Source organism: Astyanax mexicanus, chromosome 14 (genome assembly GCF_023375975.1).
Source record: "Astyanax mexicanus isolate ESR-SI-001 chromosome 14, AstMex3_surface, whole genome shotgun sequence".
Lineage (NCBI taxonomy): Eukaryota > Metazoa > Chordata > Actinopteri > Characiformes > Acestrorhamphidae > Astyanax > Astyanax mexicanus.
In genome coordinates, this window is record NC_064421.1 from 48735631 (window position 1) to 48752501 (window position 16871).

The 16871-nt window shown below is 36.5% G+C and overlaps 1 protein-coding gene and 1 long non-coding RNA gene across 3 annotated transcripts in view; one reads left to right on the top strand and one right to left on the bottom strand.

The window, feature by feature from the left end:
- Positions 1-16871, top strand: part of ltk (leukocyte receptor tyrosine kinase) — a 138636-nt gene that overhangs the window by 39796 nt on the left and 81969 nt on the right. For both annotated transcript variants that reach the window (XR_007424003.1, XM_049463424.1), the window contains exons 12-19: positions 683-857; positions 4399-4549; positions 5552-5683; positions 6020-6176; positions 7630-7812; positions 9111-9209; positions 11318-11470; positions 11949-12059. Coding sequence is in view for 1 of the 2 variants with exons in the window: in XM_049463424.1 (XP_049319381.1) it covers positions 683-857; positions 4399-4549; positions 5552-5683; positions 6020-6176; positions 7630-7812; positions 9111-9209; positions 11318-11470; positions 11949-12059 (1161 nt within the window). In the remaining variant the exon portion in view is untranslated. The remainder of the gene's footprint in view (positions 1-682; positions 858-4398; positions 4550-5551; positions 5684-6019; positions 6177-7629; positions 7813-9110; positions 9210-11317; positions 11471-11948; positions 12060-16871) is intronic.
- On the bottom strand, positions 12091-12588 carry LOC125780969 (uncharacterized). Its single transcript, XR_007424007.1, has 4 exons — positions 12504-12588; positions 12330-12421; positions 12197-12288; positions 12091-12165 (listed from the first exon to the last, which is right to left on the bottom strand). It is a non-coding gene; the product is annotated as an uncharacterized LOC125780969 (long non-coding RNA).

Below are 16871 nucleotides of genomic sequence, written 5' to 3' on the forward strand. Positions count from 1 at the left end.
TTTTCTTCTCAAAAAACACAAACTTATAACTTAAAATGCCTTTAACCCTTTAAAACCCTCCCCAAGGCAGCATTAATACCCCGCCTTACAATAATAATATATTATAGTTAATACCCCCCTCTCTCTCTCCATATACCCATTACAATACACACATATCTAAATGTGTATAAATGCATACATATTCACACGTTATATATAAAAAATATATAGAAAAAAAGACAATAAGTTAAAGTACACTGCACTTTTTCTTTAACTCTTTAACATTTTTTATATATATTTTTAATAGATTAGATATTATACCACAGTTAGTTCCGACCCTGCAATGTGATTGGCTGAGAGGAGTTTTTTGAGTGCCATTATCAGCATGTAGCAGCAGAGACAGCGTTTGTTCATAGCTGTGGTAATTATACTTTTCTAAATAATATATCAGATTAAACTGCAGCTTATCAGAAGTTTATCTCAGAGAAATTGAGTATATTTGTAATCTGGGTCTGATCGAGACCGGATCACGTTCCCACCACATGAGAACGAACTGCTAGATAGGGTAAAACTTGGTGACGTAAATCATTTACTGATAATTTACTGTATAGTAATTTACTATAGTTTTATAGTTTTAATGTTTTCACATCATAGTATTTTTCTACAGTGCACATGAATCATGATTTATAGCGTTATTTTTCAGAGGAGTCTCAGATGTCGTGGTGGTTCACTTCCTGTGGGGCGAGTGGACCACGAGGTCCCACCCAGGCTCAGTGCGACAGCGCCTATCGTAACACTAACGTGAGCGTGACGGTGGGTAAAGAGGGTCCTCTCCGCGGCGTCCAGATCTGGAGAGTTCCGGCTACTAACAGATACAAGTAAGCAGAACTTTTTTACCAATATAAAGTGAAATAACTGTGAGAAGTTTTCATTTTCTCTTGGTCGCTTTGGAGCATTTCTCACATCAGAATTGAATTTCTCAAAACCATTTGCTCTATCATCACAGAAGCCATTTCTTAATTATTTTTTATACAAACAGCAAATTATTTCATACAGCTATCTGCTGTTTCCAAAAATTATCAATCGCTTGAATAACCTGCAGATCACAATATAATATACTGTCCTACCCACCAGAACATCTAACCATTAGTTCACTGCATACGTCTCCCAAACCTGTGCTCTTTAAGCACATGGCCTTGTTTTGTTATTGTTCTGTCTTCACCCTAGCCATTAGTGTTGTCACCTTGTGTCTTGTTTGTAACCCCGCCTCCTTGTTTCCTTCCCCAGGTGTTCCTCACCCTCCTCGTGTATAAAAGCCCCTCTGTTTCAGTGTTTCCTCGTGGAGTCTTTTGTGTGACAAGACTGAGCAAACTAAACTGACAAAACTAGATTAATTAAACAATACTTAATAATACTTAATAAGCCTAAACTGAGCACAAAAACACATAAACCTGACTAGGCCAATACAAAAAACGATCCACAGCATGTAAAGCACACAAAAGACTCTGAAAAAAAACACTGAAACAGAGGGGCTTAAATACACGAGGAGGGTGAGGAACACCTGGGACCGGTAACGAAGGGGCGGAGTCACAAACAAGACACAAGGTGACAACACTAATGGGTCAGGAGGTGCTAGGAAAGATAGGAGACAGGAAAATAACAAAACAAGGCCCTGTGCTTAAAGAGTGCTGGAAACACAAGACAACAAACAGAGGACAGAAGCGCAGTATTTAAGTTAGTTTAGGTCATTGGTTTTCTGCTTTAGTTTTGCAAGTCGAGTCAAGTTAAGAGGCTTTTATTGTCATTAAATCTGAGTAACCACACTACGTACCTCCTGAACCACCACGGTGCAACATGGAACAACAGTGCTCTGCAGCGAAGAGGTTATAATCTCTAAAATATGAAGCAATTCTTCAGGGGAGTTCTCTGTTATTGTGTTTTTTGTATGGTTCTCTCTCTCTCTCTTTCTTTCTCTCTGATTTATTCTCTACAGGTCGTATTGATTGAATAGACGGTATTCTCAGCCAAACCTCAATGCAGTGTTTCTTCGGTCAACACGACCTGTAGAGAATAAAGCACAGAAAGAGAAAGAACGAGACAAAAAAAAAAAAAATACCACCAGCACTTAACATCTGTATACAATGGAGAGTGCTGACTAAAAGTGCTCCTGGTGAATCAGAATCAGGCATTGTGTTGTGTCTAAAGAAACCAAAGGACAGTTTTAGAGGTCTTATGGAGTCCCAGTTCCCCTAAGTATATAATAGCATTAAGAGCATTTTAATACTATATATGTCCATGGAGAAAATGAAGAGAGCACTTCTGTTTCTGAATCAGTTTCTCTGATTTTGCTATTTATAGGTTTATGTTTGAGTAAAAATATTCTCATTTAGAGCATTTATTGCCAGAAAATGAGAAATGACTGAAATAACAAAAAAGATGCAGAACTTTCAGACCTCAAATAATGCAAAGAAAACAAGTTCATATTCATAAAGTTTTAAGAGTTCAGAAATAATCAATATTTGGTGGAATAACCCTGATTGGTTTTTAATCACAGTTTTTTTTTTCATGCATCTTGGCATCATGTTCTCCTCCTCCACCAGTCTTACACACTGCTTTTGGATAACTTTATGCTGCTTTACTCCTGGTGCAAAAATTCAAGCAGTTCAGTTTGGTGGTTTGATGGTTTGTGATCATCCATCTTCCTCTTGATTATATTCCAGAGGTTTTCAATTTGGTAAAATCAAAGAAGCTCATCATTTTTAAGTGCTCTTAAAAATTTTTTGTCCAGTACTGTATATTGTATTTATTAGCTCAATGATACAGGCTACCAAATGTACATTTTGGCTGGTTAAATCTGTATTTCTTGCTGTTAAAAGAGATTAGGAAAGATACTTTTGAGGGTACAATTATGGAAAGTGCACCTTTGAGTAGGAGAGTCGGGGCTTATTGTTTAAGAAGTGTCAGGATTGATTAGACGAGCTTTCACCCCACACACACATCTCTCTCCTCTCTCTCTCTCCACACGACACACACTCTGTTAAACACAGCCTGGAGCTGGAGCTGTGAGTCACCGGTTGAAGGAATAGATTAATCTGTTTCAGCTCTCGACTTAATCTGAGCTTCTTCACACAGAAGACTATGAACCGATTTACTGTGATCCCCGGGCTGGTCCTGAGAGATCATTAGAGGCTGCTAACATGTGCCGACAGGCAGGAGAGGAGAAGTAGAAGAACGGGAAGAAGAAGAAGAAGAAGAAGAAGAAGAAGTAGAAGTAGAAGAAGAAGTAGCTGGAGAAGAATAAAAAGAAGTAGCTGAAGAAGAAGAAGAAGTAGCTGAAGAAGAAGAAGAAGAAGAAGAAGAAGAAGAAGAAGAAGAAGTAGCTGGAGAAGAAGAAGCGGAAGAAGAAGAAGAAGAAGTAGAAGAAGAAAAAGAAGAAGAAGAAGAAGTGGAAGAAGTAGAAGAAGAAGAAGAAGTAGCTGAAGAAGAAGAAGAAGAAGAAGCGGAAGAAGAAGAAAAAGAAGAAGTAGCTGAAGAAGAAGAAGAAGAAGCGGAAGAAGAAGAAGAAGCGGAAGAAGAAGAAGAAGAAGAAGAAGAAGTAGCTGAAGAAGAAGAAGAAGAAGCGGAAGAAGAAGAAGCGGAAGAAGAAGAAGAAGCGGAAGAAGAAGAAGCGGAAGAAGAAGAAGAAGCGGAAGAAGAAGAAGAAGAAGTAACTGAAGAAGCGGAAGAAGAAGAAAAAGAAGAAGAAGAAGCGGAAGAAGAAGAAGAAGCGGAAGAAGAAGAAGAAGAAGAAGCGGAAGAAGAAGAAGAAGAAGTAGCTGAAGAAGAAGAAGAAGAAGAAGCGGAAGAAGAAGAAGAAGAAGAAGAAGAAGCGGAAGAAGAAGAAGAAGAAGAAGAAGAAGAAGAAGAAGAAGCGGAAGAAGAAGAAGAAGAAGCGGAAGAAGAAGAAGAAGAAGAAGAAGCGGAAGAAGAAGAAGAAGAAGAAGAAGTAGCTGAAGAAGCGGAAGAAGAAGAAAAAGAAGACGACACATGGCCACTTCTTCACTGCTTTCTCTTACTAGATGTAAAGCTTTTAAGCCCCTCCTCCTCCCCAACCATTAGACAGATAGAGCTTTTCCACATAAATAATTCTGGTTCGTGAACCGGTTCCGTTCGGACTCATAAGAACGGCGGTGCTTTTCAGCGAATCAGCCTGCGTTTTAGTGGAACCGTCAAAACGTCACATCAGTAAGCGTACCGGCGGCACTACACTGAAAAAAAATGATGCGTAAAATTCACTTTAAAAAGTTTCGCAACTTTCTGCATTTGCTTTTTTTAAGTAAATTTAATTTCAGATAAATTTAAGTAACTTCAACTTAAATAAACAACAATCAGACTGTAATTCTGTTATGATGCTGACTGCTGTTTCCGCTTGTCTTGTAGGATCTCGGCGTACGGAGCTGCTGGAGGTAAAGGAGCTAAAAATCACAACAAGCGCTCGCACGGCGTCTTCATCTCCGCCATCTTTACTCTGGAGAAAGGAGATCTGCTCTATCTGCTTATTGGTCACCAAGGAGAAGATGCCTGTCCAGGGGTGAGCCTGACTTTCATTCACAGCTACAGAACAACAGTAAACTTCTACTGTACCTGACAGGTACAATAACACCTGAAGGATTCCTGCAGCATGTGAAGCAAATCAGCTGTTTTTAACATTGAGTGAATGGTTTAGACTGACTGCTAAATCCTAATTCATTACAATATGTTTAGAATGTTTTTTCAGTAAAGGCACTATCACAAATGCAGTAAATCAGTATGAGAATATTATGAGTGGTATAAATGATTAAGTAAATAGATAAAAAACAAGGTTAAACAATTAACACTGATATTGTTTAATCATTCATTCATAGTCGGTTCAGAATCTAAATAAAAAGATTATAATTTGTTATAATTAAATTCTATCGCAGATTTGTTTTTGTAAATAAATAGGAAATTAAAAGGGTCATGCTTCTCTCTGCTGATAACAGCATTTATGGTGATACAGATTTCATTTTCCAGCAGGACTTGGCACACTGCCCACACTGACTGAGTACCAAAAGTACCAATTGGTCTTATATAATATTCTAATTTTCTGAGACACAACTTTTGGGATTTTAATTGGCTGTAAACCATAATCATCATCAACAATGAAAGTAATAGACACTTAAAATAGATCACTCTGTGTGTTTAATACATCTATGTATCTGAAACTTAACATAAAGTCTATTTGTGAAGTGGTCCTACCTCGACAGCAGCCTAGACTTTGGAATTTTATTCACTTTACATGCTTTTCCTTCTCAAAACACACCCGATTAAAATAATCAGCTCATTATTAAACTTGTTTAGAGATGACTAGGTGTGTTAAAAGTAGGGACTCCTATAAAATGTGAACTAAAATTTTAAGATGCCTCCAGGACTGAAAAAAACACTGTTTCTCAAGGTGTTTCCTTTTGTTCTACATCAGAATTTGAGTCAGGAAGGTTTAAGAATGATCACCTCTTAAAAACTCCCTGTAAAACACATCGTTCTCAGCTTTTTCTCTTCTGTTTCTCTCTTTCAGAGAAACCCTCTGACCCACAAGATCTGTCTGGGCGAGTCGTCCGTCATCGAGGACGGGTTTGTGGGGGACGGTTCGGCTCTGGAATGGGCCGGGGGCGGCGGCGGCGGCGGGGGAGCTACATTCATTTTTCGGGTAAACTTTTCTCTTCCTTCCTCTTTTCTCTCGTCTTTTCTCTCGTCTTAAACGCATCCCTCGCTCAGAGACAGCGCCTGGAGGGGAGCATGTGGACGGCAGCAGCTTTGTCTCTCTGTAGACGAGCATTTTTGAGACATGCTGAAAGGATTTGCAGTCGTCTGAACTGGTGAACAGATGGAAGTGGGGATGGTCTGGGATGATAACAGTGGTTTCAGCTCTTCTTTGAGGGAAGGCAACTTGTTTTTTTCCTTTTTTCTTTCCCTCTTTCTCTCTTTCATTCTCTCTCTCTTTCTCTATCTCTCTCTCTCTTTTTTATGGGATGCTGGGGTGCAGATGGAGAACGGGGAGCCGGTGCCTCTGCTGATAGCAGCAGGTGGAGGTGGGAAGGCGTACCTGGAGGAACCTGAGACCAGTCTGGATCAGATCCCTCTGGAACAGTACGAGAACGACACGCTGACCAACGGAGTCAACGGAAGATCTGCAACAGCAGGTCTTTATCTACAACACCTCCGACACCACCGTCATACACCTGCTAAACCACCTCTCTCTGGATTACACTCATGATTATGTTGCAGATTTGAAAAATAAGAAGGATGTAAAAAGTGATTTAAAAAGGATGTAAAGTTATAATCATACCAAAAGATAGTTCGGACCCTGCAATGTGATTGGCTGAGAGGCGTTCTAGGTAGGTAGGATGGATGGAGGGATAGATAGATAGATAGATAGATAGATAGATAGATAGATAGATAGATAGATAGATAGATAGATAGATAGATAGATAGATAGACAGAAAGACAGACAGAAAGACAGACTTATAACTTTCAACTTAGAATTCACTTAAAAGTAGAAGATTTTATTGGATGGATCGATTGATGGATACATAGCTAGACAGACAGACAGGCAGACAGATAGATAGATAGCTAGATAGACAGATAGACAGAAAGACAGACAGACAGATAGATAGAGATCACTGAAATAGGGCCCGTTCAGTTCAAAGCGAATAAAAAATGCATCTGTGTTGCTCTACTTCAGTGTTCAGAGTTGTATCTTTCCACTGCAGTGGGCGGGGCTAAGATGCTGTTTGATTGATTGATTGATTGATTGATTGATTGATTGATTGATACATGTCTATTCTAAAGGGCAACAGGTCTCAATTTGTGTCAAGTGCAAGAATACATAAGAATTGTAAAAAAAAAAATGTCTCGTCTCACACATTTGCAAAAGCTCCCCCTGCAAAAACAAAAACTAAATGTTATGTTTTATTGTTATATAAAACTATTGTATTTTATATTTGGTATTTATTTTTATCTTTTTTTATCTTTTGGATAATTAAACATGCATCATTGCTGTTCCTGATGAACGAACATAACAGGAGGATTAATAAAAATGGATTTAAAAACATTGTGAAGCAGTTCCAGTTAGCCCGTACTGCAGATTTCTGAGCTGTGTTGTATTTCTAAGCCACACAGAAAAATGATTGTTCAGGGATTGTTTTACTTTTTCTTACTTTTTCGTGCCAAAATCCACAGACGTCTCCCGAAGCTGTTTTGGTTGCGTTTTCTGAAACACTCCATTTACTGCTAAGCAGCGATTTTCCTTTTACTGAGCTCTTTTCTGTGGTTTTGGCCTCGGGATCTCATGACAGTTCACTCAATAATGAAAGATGTTCGCTGGATAAAGAGTCCAGCAGATGATTTTATGGTTTTAATAACATGAAAGCTCTTTTTGTGCGTCAGAACCGGCTGTCAGTGAGAAGAAGCGAGAGAATGAGGAGAGATTGGAGGAAGTTTGAGGAGATTTCTGGACGCATGCTGCTGTTTATTTAGTGGGGTTGAGAGAATTTGTCGGGTAGTTATAGGAGGTTAGGAGGAGGAGAAGGTTCTGGAGGGGGATGATGATCAGATCTGTATAAATGCTGCTGAACTTGTGTATGGTCTCTGCAGGAGGAGGAGGAGGATGGAGGGACTCTACTGCTCTGGTTTGGGCAGGAAAGTCTCTGGTTGAAGGGGCTGAAGGAGGATCTTCGTGCCCTCAGGCTTTATCTAAACTCGGCTGGGCAACGTTCGGAGGATTTGGGGGAGGAGGAGGAGCCTGTACTGCTGGAGGAGGTGGAGGAGGATACAGGGGTCTGTGTGATTATTCTCTCACCATATTATACATCTTTAGTACATTTATATGTTTTATTCTATAAAATACAGACAACATTTCATTTTCTGAGCTTTCAGACCTCAAATAATGCAAAGAAAACAAGTTCATATTCATAAAGTTTTAAGAGTTCAGAAATAATCAATATTTGGTGGAATAACCCTGGTTGGTTTTTAATCACAGTTTTTTTTTCATGCATCTTTGCATCATGTTCTCCTCCACCAGTCTTACACACTGCTTTTGGATAACTTTATGCTGCTTTACTCCTGGTGCAAAAATTCAAGCAGTTCAGTTTGGTGGTTTGATGGTTTGTGATCATCCATCTTCCTCTTGATTATATTCCAGAGGTTTTTAATAAAAAAACAGAGTGGCTTCTTTTTTGTTTTATTATTTTTTTTTATTGATGCTGTTGGTGGACTAGTTATCTGACTTATTCATTAGTGAAAAGACATTTACCCACACTAACTTCCTTTTGCCATCTCACTGCTAAAAGTACCAGTTGGTTTTATTTAATATTCTAATTTTCTAAGACATTGATGTTTGGGTTTAATCCATAATCATCAACAATAAAGAATTTAGAAGTTTTTATTATTTTTTTATTAAATAAGTTTAAATTAAGACATATTTGAGTTACTAGAATTTAAGCAGAGATAAAGCGTGTGACTATGGGAATAATCAGTGATTAATTGATCAATCAAAAACATTAATCAGCAGATTAGTGGACTGATCAAATAATCATTAGTTGCAGTTCTAATGTACACAGGAGTTAGCCTAGCCTCTGGATATTAAAAAGTCTTAAATATATCTACTAGATACAGATTATATCTGTCCAGTATCATTTATTTTCCTTTAATCCTGGATATATGGAGATATCTGGAGTGTAGCATTATTATTATTATTATCATGATATTCTAGATCATTAACTTTTGTTACTGTAAATCTGATAAAATTCTTGTTTTTTTTTTATATCTCAGTTATAGGGGTGTCCAATATCATATCGTCATATGCATTAATAAAATGTTATTTTCATTTTTTTGCAGTAGTGTATTCCTCAAATAATACATTTAATATCGCCAAGAGTATCGTTACCACAAAAATATCATGCAGTATCGTGATATTATTTTAGGGCTCTACCTCTACTTGAGAGCACTAGGTGAAGCAGGAGGAGCCTGATAGCAGATAGCAGTATTAAATGTGTATTTAGTTTATGCATGCACCTTTACAGTGTTTCTACATGACAGTCTGAATTATCATGACTTACTTTCTCGTTTCTGTTTAGGCGGGGACGTGTCTGACATTGATGACATCACAGCGGACGGTCAGAACGGCATTTCTTTTATTCATCCCTCCGGAGAGATCTTCCTGCAGCCGCTGGCAGGTGTGAGATTATTATAGTGATATAATTCTACATTATTTTATTTCAATTTACATTAGTGACTCGTTTTTCTGCTTAGTTAGTTGTTTTTACCTCACAGGTAAACAGGAATACACCACATGAACAGTCTCACACACACACACACACACACACAGTGCACCCTCACTGATTTAATTAACCACATGGTGAACACATTCACACTGATGCCACATCTGATTATCAGCAGAGCTTCTGGAGGATTTTGAGCCACCAACTGCAGTTTAAACAACTTAAATTCAGTGTTTTTATTTGTTATTTTAACATTTTCTTTATTGTACATTAATACTAAACTCACCCAAAATCATATTCTATTATTTACTTAACAAAAAAGTGTTAAACCAACCAGAATACTTTTGATATTTTACATTATTTTAAAATATAGACAACAGCTTTGCAGTTTTATATGGTAGTTTTATGAGGTAGAGTCTCCTGGAATTCAGGCTTTCAGTTAACAGCTGTGCTGAACTCATCAAGAGTTAATTACTTGAATTTCTTGTCTCTTAATGTAAAGTTTGAGAGCATCAGTTAAAGTAAAGTAGTGAAGAGGTAGAGTTACAGGTATACAGTGAATAGTGAATATTTCAGTAATGTTCGAATCCAGATTATGAGAAGAAACAACTACTCAACTAAATAAAGAATTAAAAAATACTTTGAGATGAAATGAAGGTCAGTCAATCTGAAAAGAAGAATTGCAGACCATCGCAAAAAAGACCTTCAAAAACGGTATAATGATGAAACTGGCACTCATCAGGACCACACAGAATGTACAAAATCAGAAACCACAAGTTATTAGCACCCCAGATAATTTTGACTGTTTTATTTTATTTAATAACAAAATAAGTTACTACATGATGACTTCTTATGTGTTCCTTTATAATCTGATAGATCACTTCACTATTCATTTACTATGTAGAAAAAAAACAGAGGGTCAAATTGTCCAATCGTGAAGCTTGATTTAGGGTGTGTCAGTGTGTCTTTGCTATCGTAACGATGGGAAAAGTACACCTTGCCCAGCTCAAAACGCACAAAAGTCATGTCCTAGTTCAATAATAAACCAATCAGTGTGTCAGTTGTCATTCTCTTTAAGAACCAGGAGATCTGACTTTGGCGCTTTCGTATCTTAACATCGTGTTTTAGCAGTTTTTAGCGGTTAGCCACTGATGCTAATGCTGCTGCACCTTGCCTTAGTGTAAATCTGTAAATTAAAAAAAAAAACAGTTTTTAGACGAAATATCTGTGTAGATTGACTTTAAAAATATATATTTGTTTAAGAATAACAGTTTTGTTTACTTAAATTAGCATAGCTTTACAGTTCTCTAGTTTTACCCAGTGGTGAGACCTGCTGAATTAGAAGGTAAACATGGAGACACCCCTGTTTCTTACCTTATAGTGTGAAAAATACGATATTTAAACACTTACAACTGTAAAAAAAAATGTAATATATGAGCACTGTGATAGATTAGAGCTCTGCTGTCTGTCAGTAATCTGTTAAATATGACATTTACTGTAATAAACGAGGAGAAAGAAGACAAAAGCGTGAGTCATGCGTCGTGTTGTGCAGCAGAGACGGGAAAATGGGACACAACTATCAGGACTTTTATTCTGTTTGTGCTTTTTTGACATGATGTGAATCTGGCAGTTTTCCTTTAGATTTTATGTAAATTTAATTTAATGATGAATGGGAGAACAGAAATTTCCCAAATGTGCAAAATGACTTTTTATTTATGATGTATTTTTATTTATTAGTTTCCTGTAAATATACTGTGCACACACACACACTCACACACACACACACACACACAGCAGCTGTTTTTCCTCTCTCACACTCTCATTAATCTCACTTTGCCGTGAATCTGCTCAGCTCTCTCTGTGTGTATGTTATAGAAATGTTATAGAAATATCAGAATGATCCAGAACTTCATTTATAACAGTCCTGTTCTTCCCTGAGATCCCTGTGTGTAAAAATCAGACTGTAGTATAATCATTATTACTCAGAATAATAAAAGTTAAAAGTGTTTAATTGTGTAATGATGTGAAGTTGATGAGTTTGTGTTTTTTGTGCTGTTTTCCAGCGATGGAGAGTCACGGGGAGGCGGAGATAGAGATTCACCTGAACTGCAGCCACTGTCAGACTCAGAGCTGTAGGAGAGATGAGGACAGTAAACTCATCCTCTGTCTGTGTCACGATGAGGAGGAGCTCGCTGCAGACAACGTCACCTGCAGAGGTAACTCATCTTATATTAACACATCCTGATATTAGAATTTAACAGCTTATTTTATTTCAGACTAATCGATCGAGAATAGGTTTTAGTACTAAATAAACCTGCACTTCCTTGAAATCAATTTCTTTATTTGCTATTGTTTAACTATGATATATATATATACATATATATATATATATATATATATAATTTTTTTTTTATATATAATTCTAAGAGATAGTTCTAAATACACTTTTTTATGTTTAACACATAAAATACAAAAGCATAAATATGATAAAAAAACATTTCTCAGAGATGATCAGAAGATCTCCGGAATCCATCCATCAGCAGCCAGAGTCTGAGCGAGAGAGCACTGTCTATCCGTCTATCCATCCATCCAACTCCATCCAAATCTAACTAACTCACATAACACACATAAATATATTAATAAAAAATAAATAATTAATTAGTAATCCTCTCTCTGTATCTGTCTCTCTCTCAGAAGTGGAGCGTCCAGTGGCGGGGGGACACCCGTCTCTCTCTCTGATTCTGGCGGTGGTGGCGTCCACCGTGGTGACGGGCATCGTGCTCACCTGTGCCAGCCTCACCCTCAGTAAGAGACTCTTACAGCTCTGTGTCAACTCCACCTTCCACCGCCTCTGACACACCTGTACACACCTGTACACACATGTACACATCCGGTACACACCTGTACACACCTGTACACACCTGTACACATCCGGTACACACCTGTACACACCTGAACACACCTGAACACAATCGGGTACACACCCATATACACCTGTACACACCTGTGCACATCTGTACTCACCTGTACACACCTATAGAGACCAGCACACACCTGTACACATATTGTACACACCCATAAAGACCAGTACTCACCTGTACACACCTGAACACACCTGAACACACCTGTACACACCTGAACACAATCGGGTATACACCCATATACACCTGTAAACACCAGAACACACCTGAACACACCTGAACACAATCAGGTATACACCCATATACACCTGTACACACCTTTGCCCACCTGTACACACCTGTACACATCCGGTACACACCTATAGAGACCTGTACACACCTGTACACCTTATACACTGACTCTTCTGAAGGACTGAGTGCTGTCAGATACAGATGAGATCCTAATTTTTTTTATGGATATTTTTTAAATTTTTGGTGGGAAATTTAAAGAATGGCTGAAGTATTAACTTTAAAAACAAGTGACCTTATCTTTTAATTCTATATTTTTGTGGTTCGTTATCTGACAGTGGTTAAAATGCACCACAGATGGACGTGCCAAATGAATGTTTTATTTCAATATGAACAAATTAATTTAAGATTAAAACAAAAACTAAAAATGATGAAAAAATTCTAATGCTAATCTTGAAAAACAAGAAAATCTTTTTTATGTATTTAAGCTTTTTAATCAGTGCTTCAAAAAAACAATGCAGAAAATTAAAACTGTAATAAAATATAAACTGTGACGTAAACTAAAAAAGCATTCACATGAAGATAAAGCAGAATTCCACAACAAAATAATAACCTAGAATAAAATAGAATTAAGCTGCAGAAAATAGAGAAACTTTTTCAAACTAAACATAAAAAAACTGCAACCTTTTTACTCTAGTGGAGTAAAAGAGCATAAAATAAATAAATAAATAAATGAATAAACGTGGCCGTGAACACAGTCTGGCTGAAATGGTGAGAGTATTGATTGATGTTTTTCATCTAAAAGACATAATGTAAATTTTATAGCTTAAAGCTGACCACAAAACTAACATTTAATCCATGATAATTAAATACTAATGACAAGTTTTCTCTTCTACCAGCTGAAACATATCTCTTCTCTTTAAAAAAAAACTCTTATTCTTTTTTATTACGTTTTTATTATATTTGAGAAAAATAAAATCTGTTTTTATTCAGTTATGAGAAAGCTGTTAAAACAGTGGAGCTTCATCTCTTATCTGATGCAGAGATGCGCTTAATACTAACACCATAACTCTCATAACTCATAACTCATAACTCATAACGTACCCCTTATGGGGCAGCATTGCACATTACTGATAAAAGGAATTATTAGGGAATTAAAAATGTGACTGCTATTAACCTTAAACACTTATTTTTTGATTAAACGCTTTAAGTGTGAATGAAAAAGAGAGACAGATTATGTCCAGACTTTCTACAGTTTTATCTAAGAGCTACTGTATTAATGTTGGCTGAACAATATCCTTATTATTTTTATTAATAATAATAATAATATTATTATTGCTGCTATTTAATAAATAACCTTTTTTACTTAAATCGAATGTTATTCAAGGGCTTTAAAGAAAATCATTTCCAGTAAAGGATGGTGAGGGAATAATGTAGTATTTGTCCCCACGAATGTGAGCATCAGAGTGCTTTAACTCCAGTTAATTCACTCTCTGATTGCAGTGTTTGTGGAAATTTGTTTAAATTTACTCATTTTAAAGGTTCTTTAGTAAGGGGAAGAGTTCTAAATAGAGGCATGCAACTAGGGGTGGGCGATATGGCCATAAAATAATATCACAATATTTCAATACTCTTGGCGATAAAAAAAATGAAAATTAAATTGTATTATTGCATATGATATGATATGGCTCACCCCTATAATTAAGATATTAAAACATACAAGAATTTTATCAGATTTACAGTAACAGGAGTCAATGATCCAGAATGATCAGTCATGATAATACTAATAATAATGCACTCCAAATCTCTCCATATATCCAGGATTAAAGTAAAATAAATGATACTGGACAGATATAATCTGTATCTAGTAGATATATAATAGGAAATGAGAACAGTGTGAATTTTTCTTTTGATAAAAACAGTAAATAAGTAGAACCCTGATGTGATAATTAGGGGTGGGTGATATGGCTCCATATTTCAGGGTACAAAATCACCACTAATATAGGTCTACTAGAGACAGATTATATCTGTCCAGTATCATTTATTTTACTTTTCTCTGGATCCATTGGGAGGAGTTGAAGAGTCTGATGGCTCTGGGGACAAATGATCTCCTGAGTCTGGAGGACAGAGAACCAAATAGCGTAAAAAAAATGTTTGTCCTTCTTTGCCATTTTCCTAGAAGAGTATTCCAAGGTATTTATACTAATTAGCATATTATGATCTGCAGATTGTTGTGCTCGTGCATGTGCGTTTAATATGAAGTTAATTGCGATGCACTAGGAAGGTGTGCGTGGGATTTTGCTTACGTACGGTTTAAAACATCTAAATTTTTGACTTGTACCAATAGTGGAACCTGTTTTGGACCCATTTCTAAAATGTTCTATAACTCTAAACATCTACAAAAAGTTGTCTTTGTATATAAAGAGCTATTTAACCAAGTAATAAATCCACCACGGTTTTAGTTTTTATATCACTGCTTTTGCTAAAGAACCATTAAAAATCCTTTTTAAAAGTTGTAAATTTGACTTTCCATTTCCTGACCTTTCGAATCTGACCTTGTGGTTTGACCTCCGTCAGCATGTTGCAGTAAAGCAGGAAAACCAAACAATATCACCATCCGAATCCTTTAAATGTGAGTTATTGTGAAATATGTGCCTTAAATTGATGGATTATCAGGGTGCTCTTGATTAAATGTACTTGACGTGACCTCAACTCCTCACTCTAGGAGGAGGATAAATGATAATCAATATAATAAGTGCTTTATTGCTGAATGTGATGTATATGTATATATAATATATACAGCTCTGTAAAAACTGAAGAGAGCACTTTAGTTTCTGAATCAGTTTCTCTGATTTTGCTATTTATAGGTTTATATTTGAGTAAAATGAACATTGTTGTTTTATTCTATAAACTACAGACAACATTTCTCCCAAATTACAAATAAAAATATTCTCATTTAGAGCATTTATTTACAGAAAATGAGAAATGACTGAAATAACAAAAAAGATGCAGAGCTTTCAGACCTCAAATAATGCAAAGAAAACAAGTTCATATTCATAAAGTTTTAAGAGTTCAGAAATAATCAATATTTGGTGTCATATCACAGTTGTTATGCATCTTGCCATCATGTTCTCCTCCACCAGTCTTACACACTGCTTTTGGATAACTTTGTTATCCACTCCTGGTGCAAAAATTCAATTGGTGAAAATTAAATTTTCAATTTGGTAAAATCAAAGAAACTCATCATTTTTAGGTGCTCTCTTATTTTATTTTTTCAGAGCTGTATATGAGTTATTTCTCTGTGACTGTTGGACTGTTGCTTATATATATATAAATATATATATATATATATATATATATATATATATATATATATATATATATATATATATATATATATATATAAATATATCCTTAGTGTAACTTGTGCACTAACTGTTTAATGATGTTCTATGCTGTATAGTTTTACGTCTTTTAAAGATAAATAAATAATTTCTATAACATGCCCTTACAGAAAAGATCAAAGGATTTCAATGTAATAAATCTCCTTGGTTATCCTGGCTGTGTGCTTTGGGTCATTGTCATGTTGGAAGATCCAGCCACGACCCATCTTCAGTGCTCTAACTGAGGGAAGGAGGTTGTTCCCAAAAATCTCACAATACATGACCCCGGTCATCCTCTCCTTAATACAGTGCAGAAAAACACCCCCAAAGCATGATGCTTCCACCCCCATGCTTCACAGTAGGGATGGTGTTTTTGGGATGATACTTATCATTCTTCAGCCTCCTGAGGGCTGGAATTTTTGCTGATTGGCAGGTGTTCAAATATTTATTTGCAGCAGTAACCCACAAATAAATTATTTTAAAAAATCATATGTTGTGATTTACGGATTTTTTTATTTTAGATTATGTCTCTCACAGTGGACATGCAGCTAAGATGAAAATAAACACATTTACATACAAGGATTGGACAATGTAACTGAAACACCTGTCATCATGTTAGTGTGGGATTTTAGGTTTCATGTCTAAATTGGAGCAGCCTGGTGTTCAATCTTCATTAATTGCACATTGCACCAGTAAGAGCAGAGTGTGAAGGTTCAATTAGCAGGGTAAGAGCACAGTTCTGCTCTAAATATTACAATGCACACAACATTATGGGAGACATACCAGAGTTCAAAAGAGGACAAATTGTTGGTGCACGTCTTGCTGGAGCATCTGTGACCAAGACAGCAAGTCTTTGTGATGCATCAAGAGCCACGGTATCCAGGGTAATGTCAGCATACCACCAAGAAGAACCAACCATATCCAACAGGATTAACTGTGGACGCTGTAAGAGGAAGCTGTCTGAAAGGGATGTTCGGGTGCTAACACGGATTGTATCCAAAAAACTTAAAACCACGGCTGATCAAATCACACAGAATTCAATGTGCACCTCAACTCTCCTGTTTCCACCAGAACTGTCCGTCACC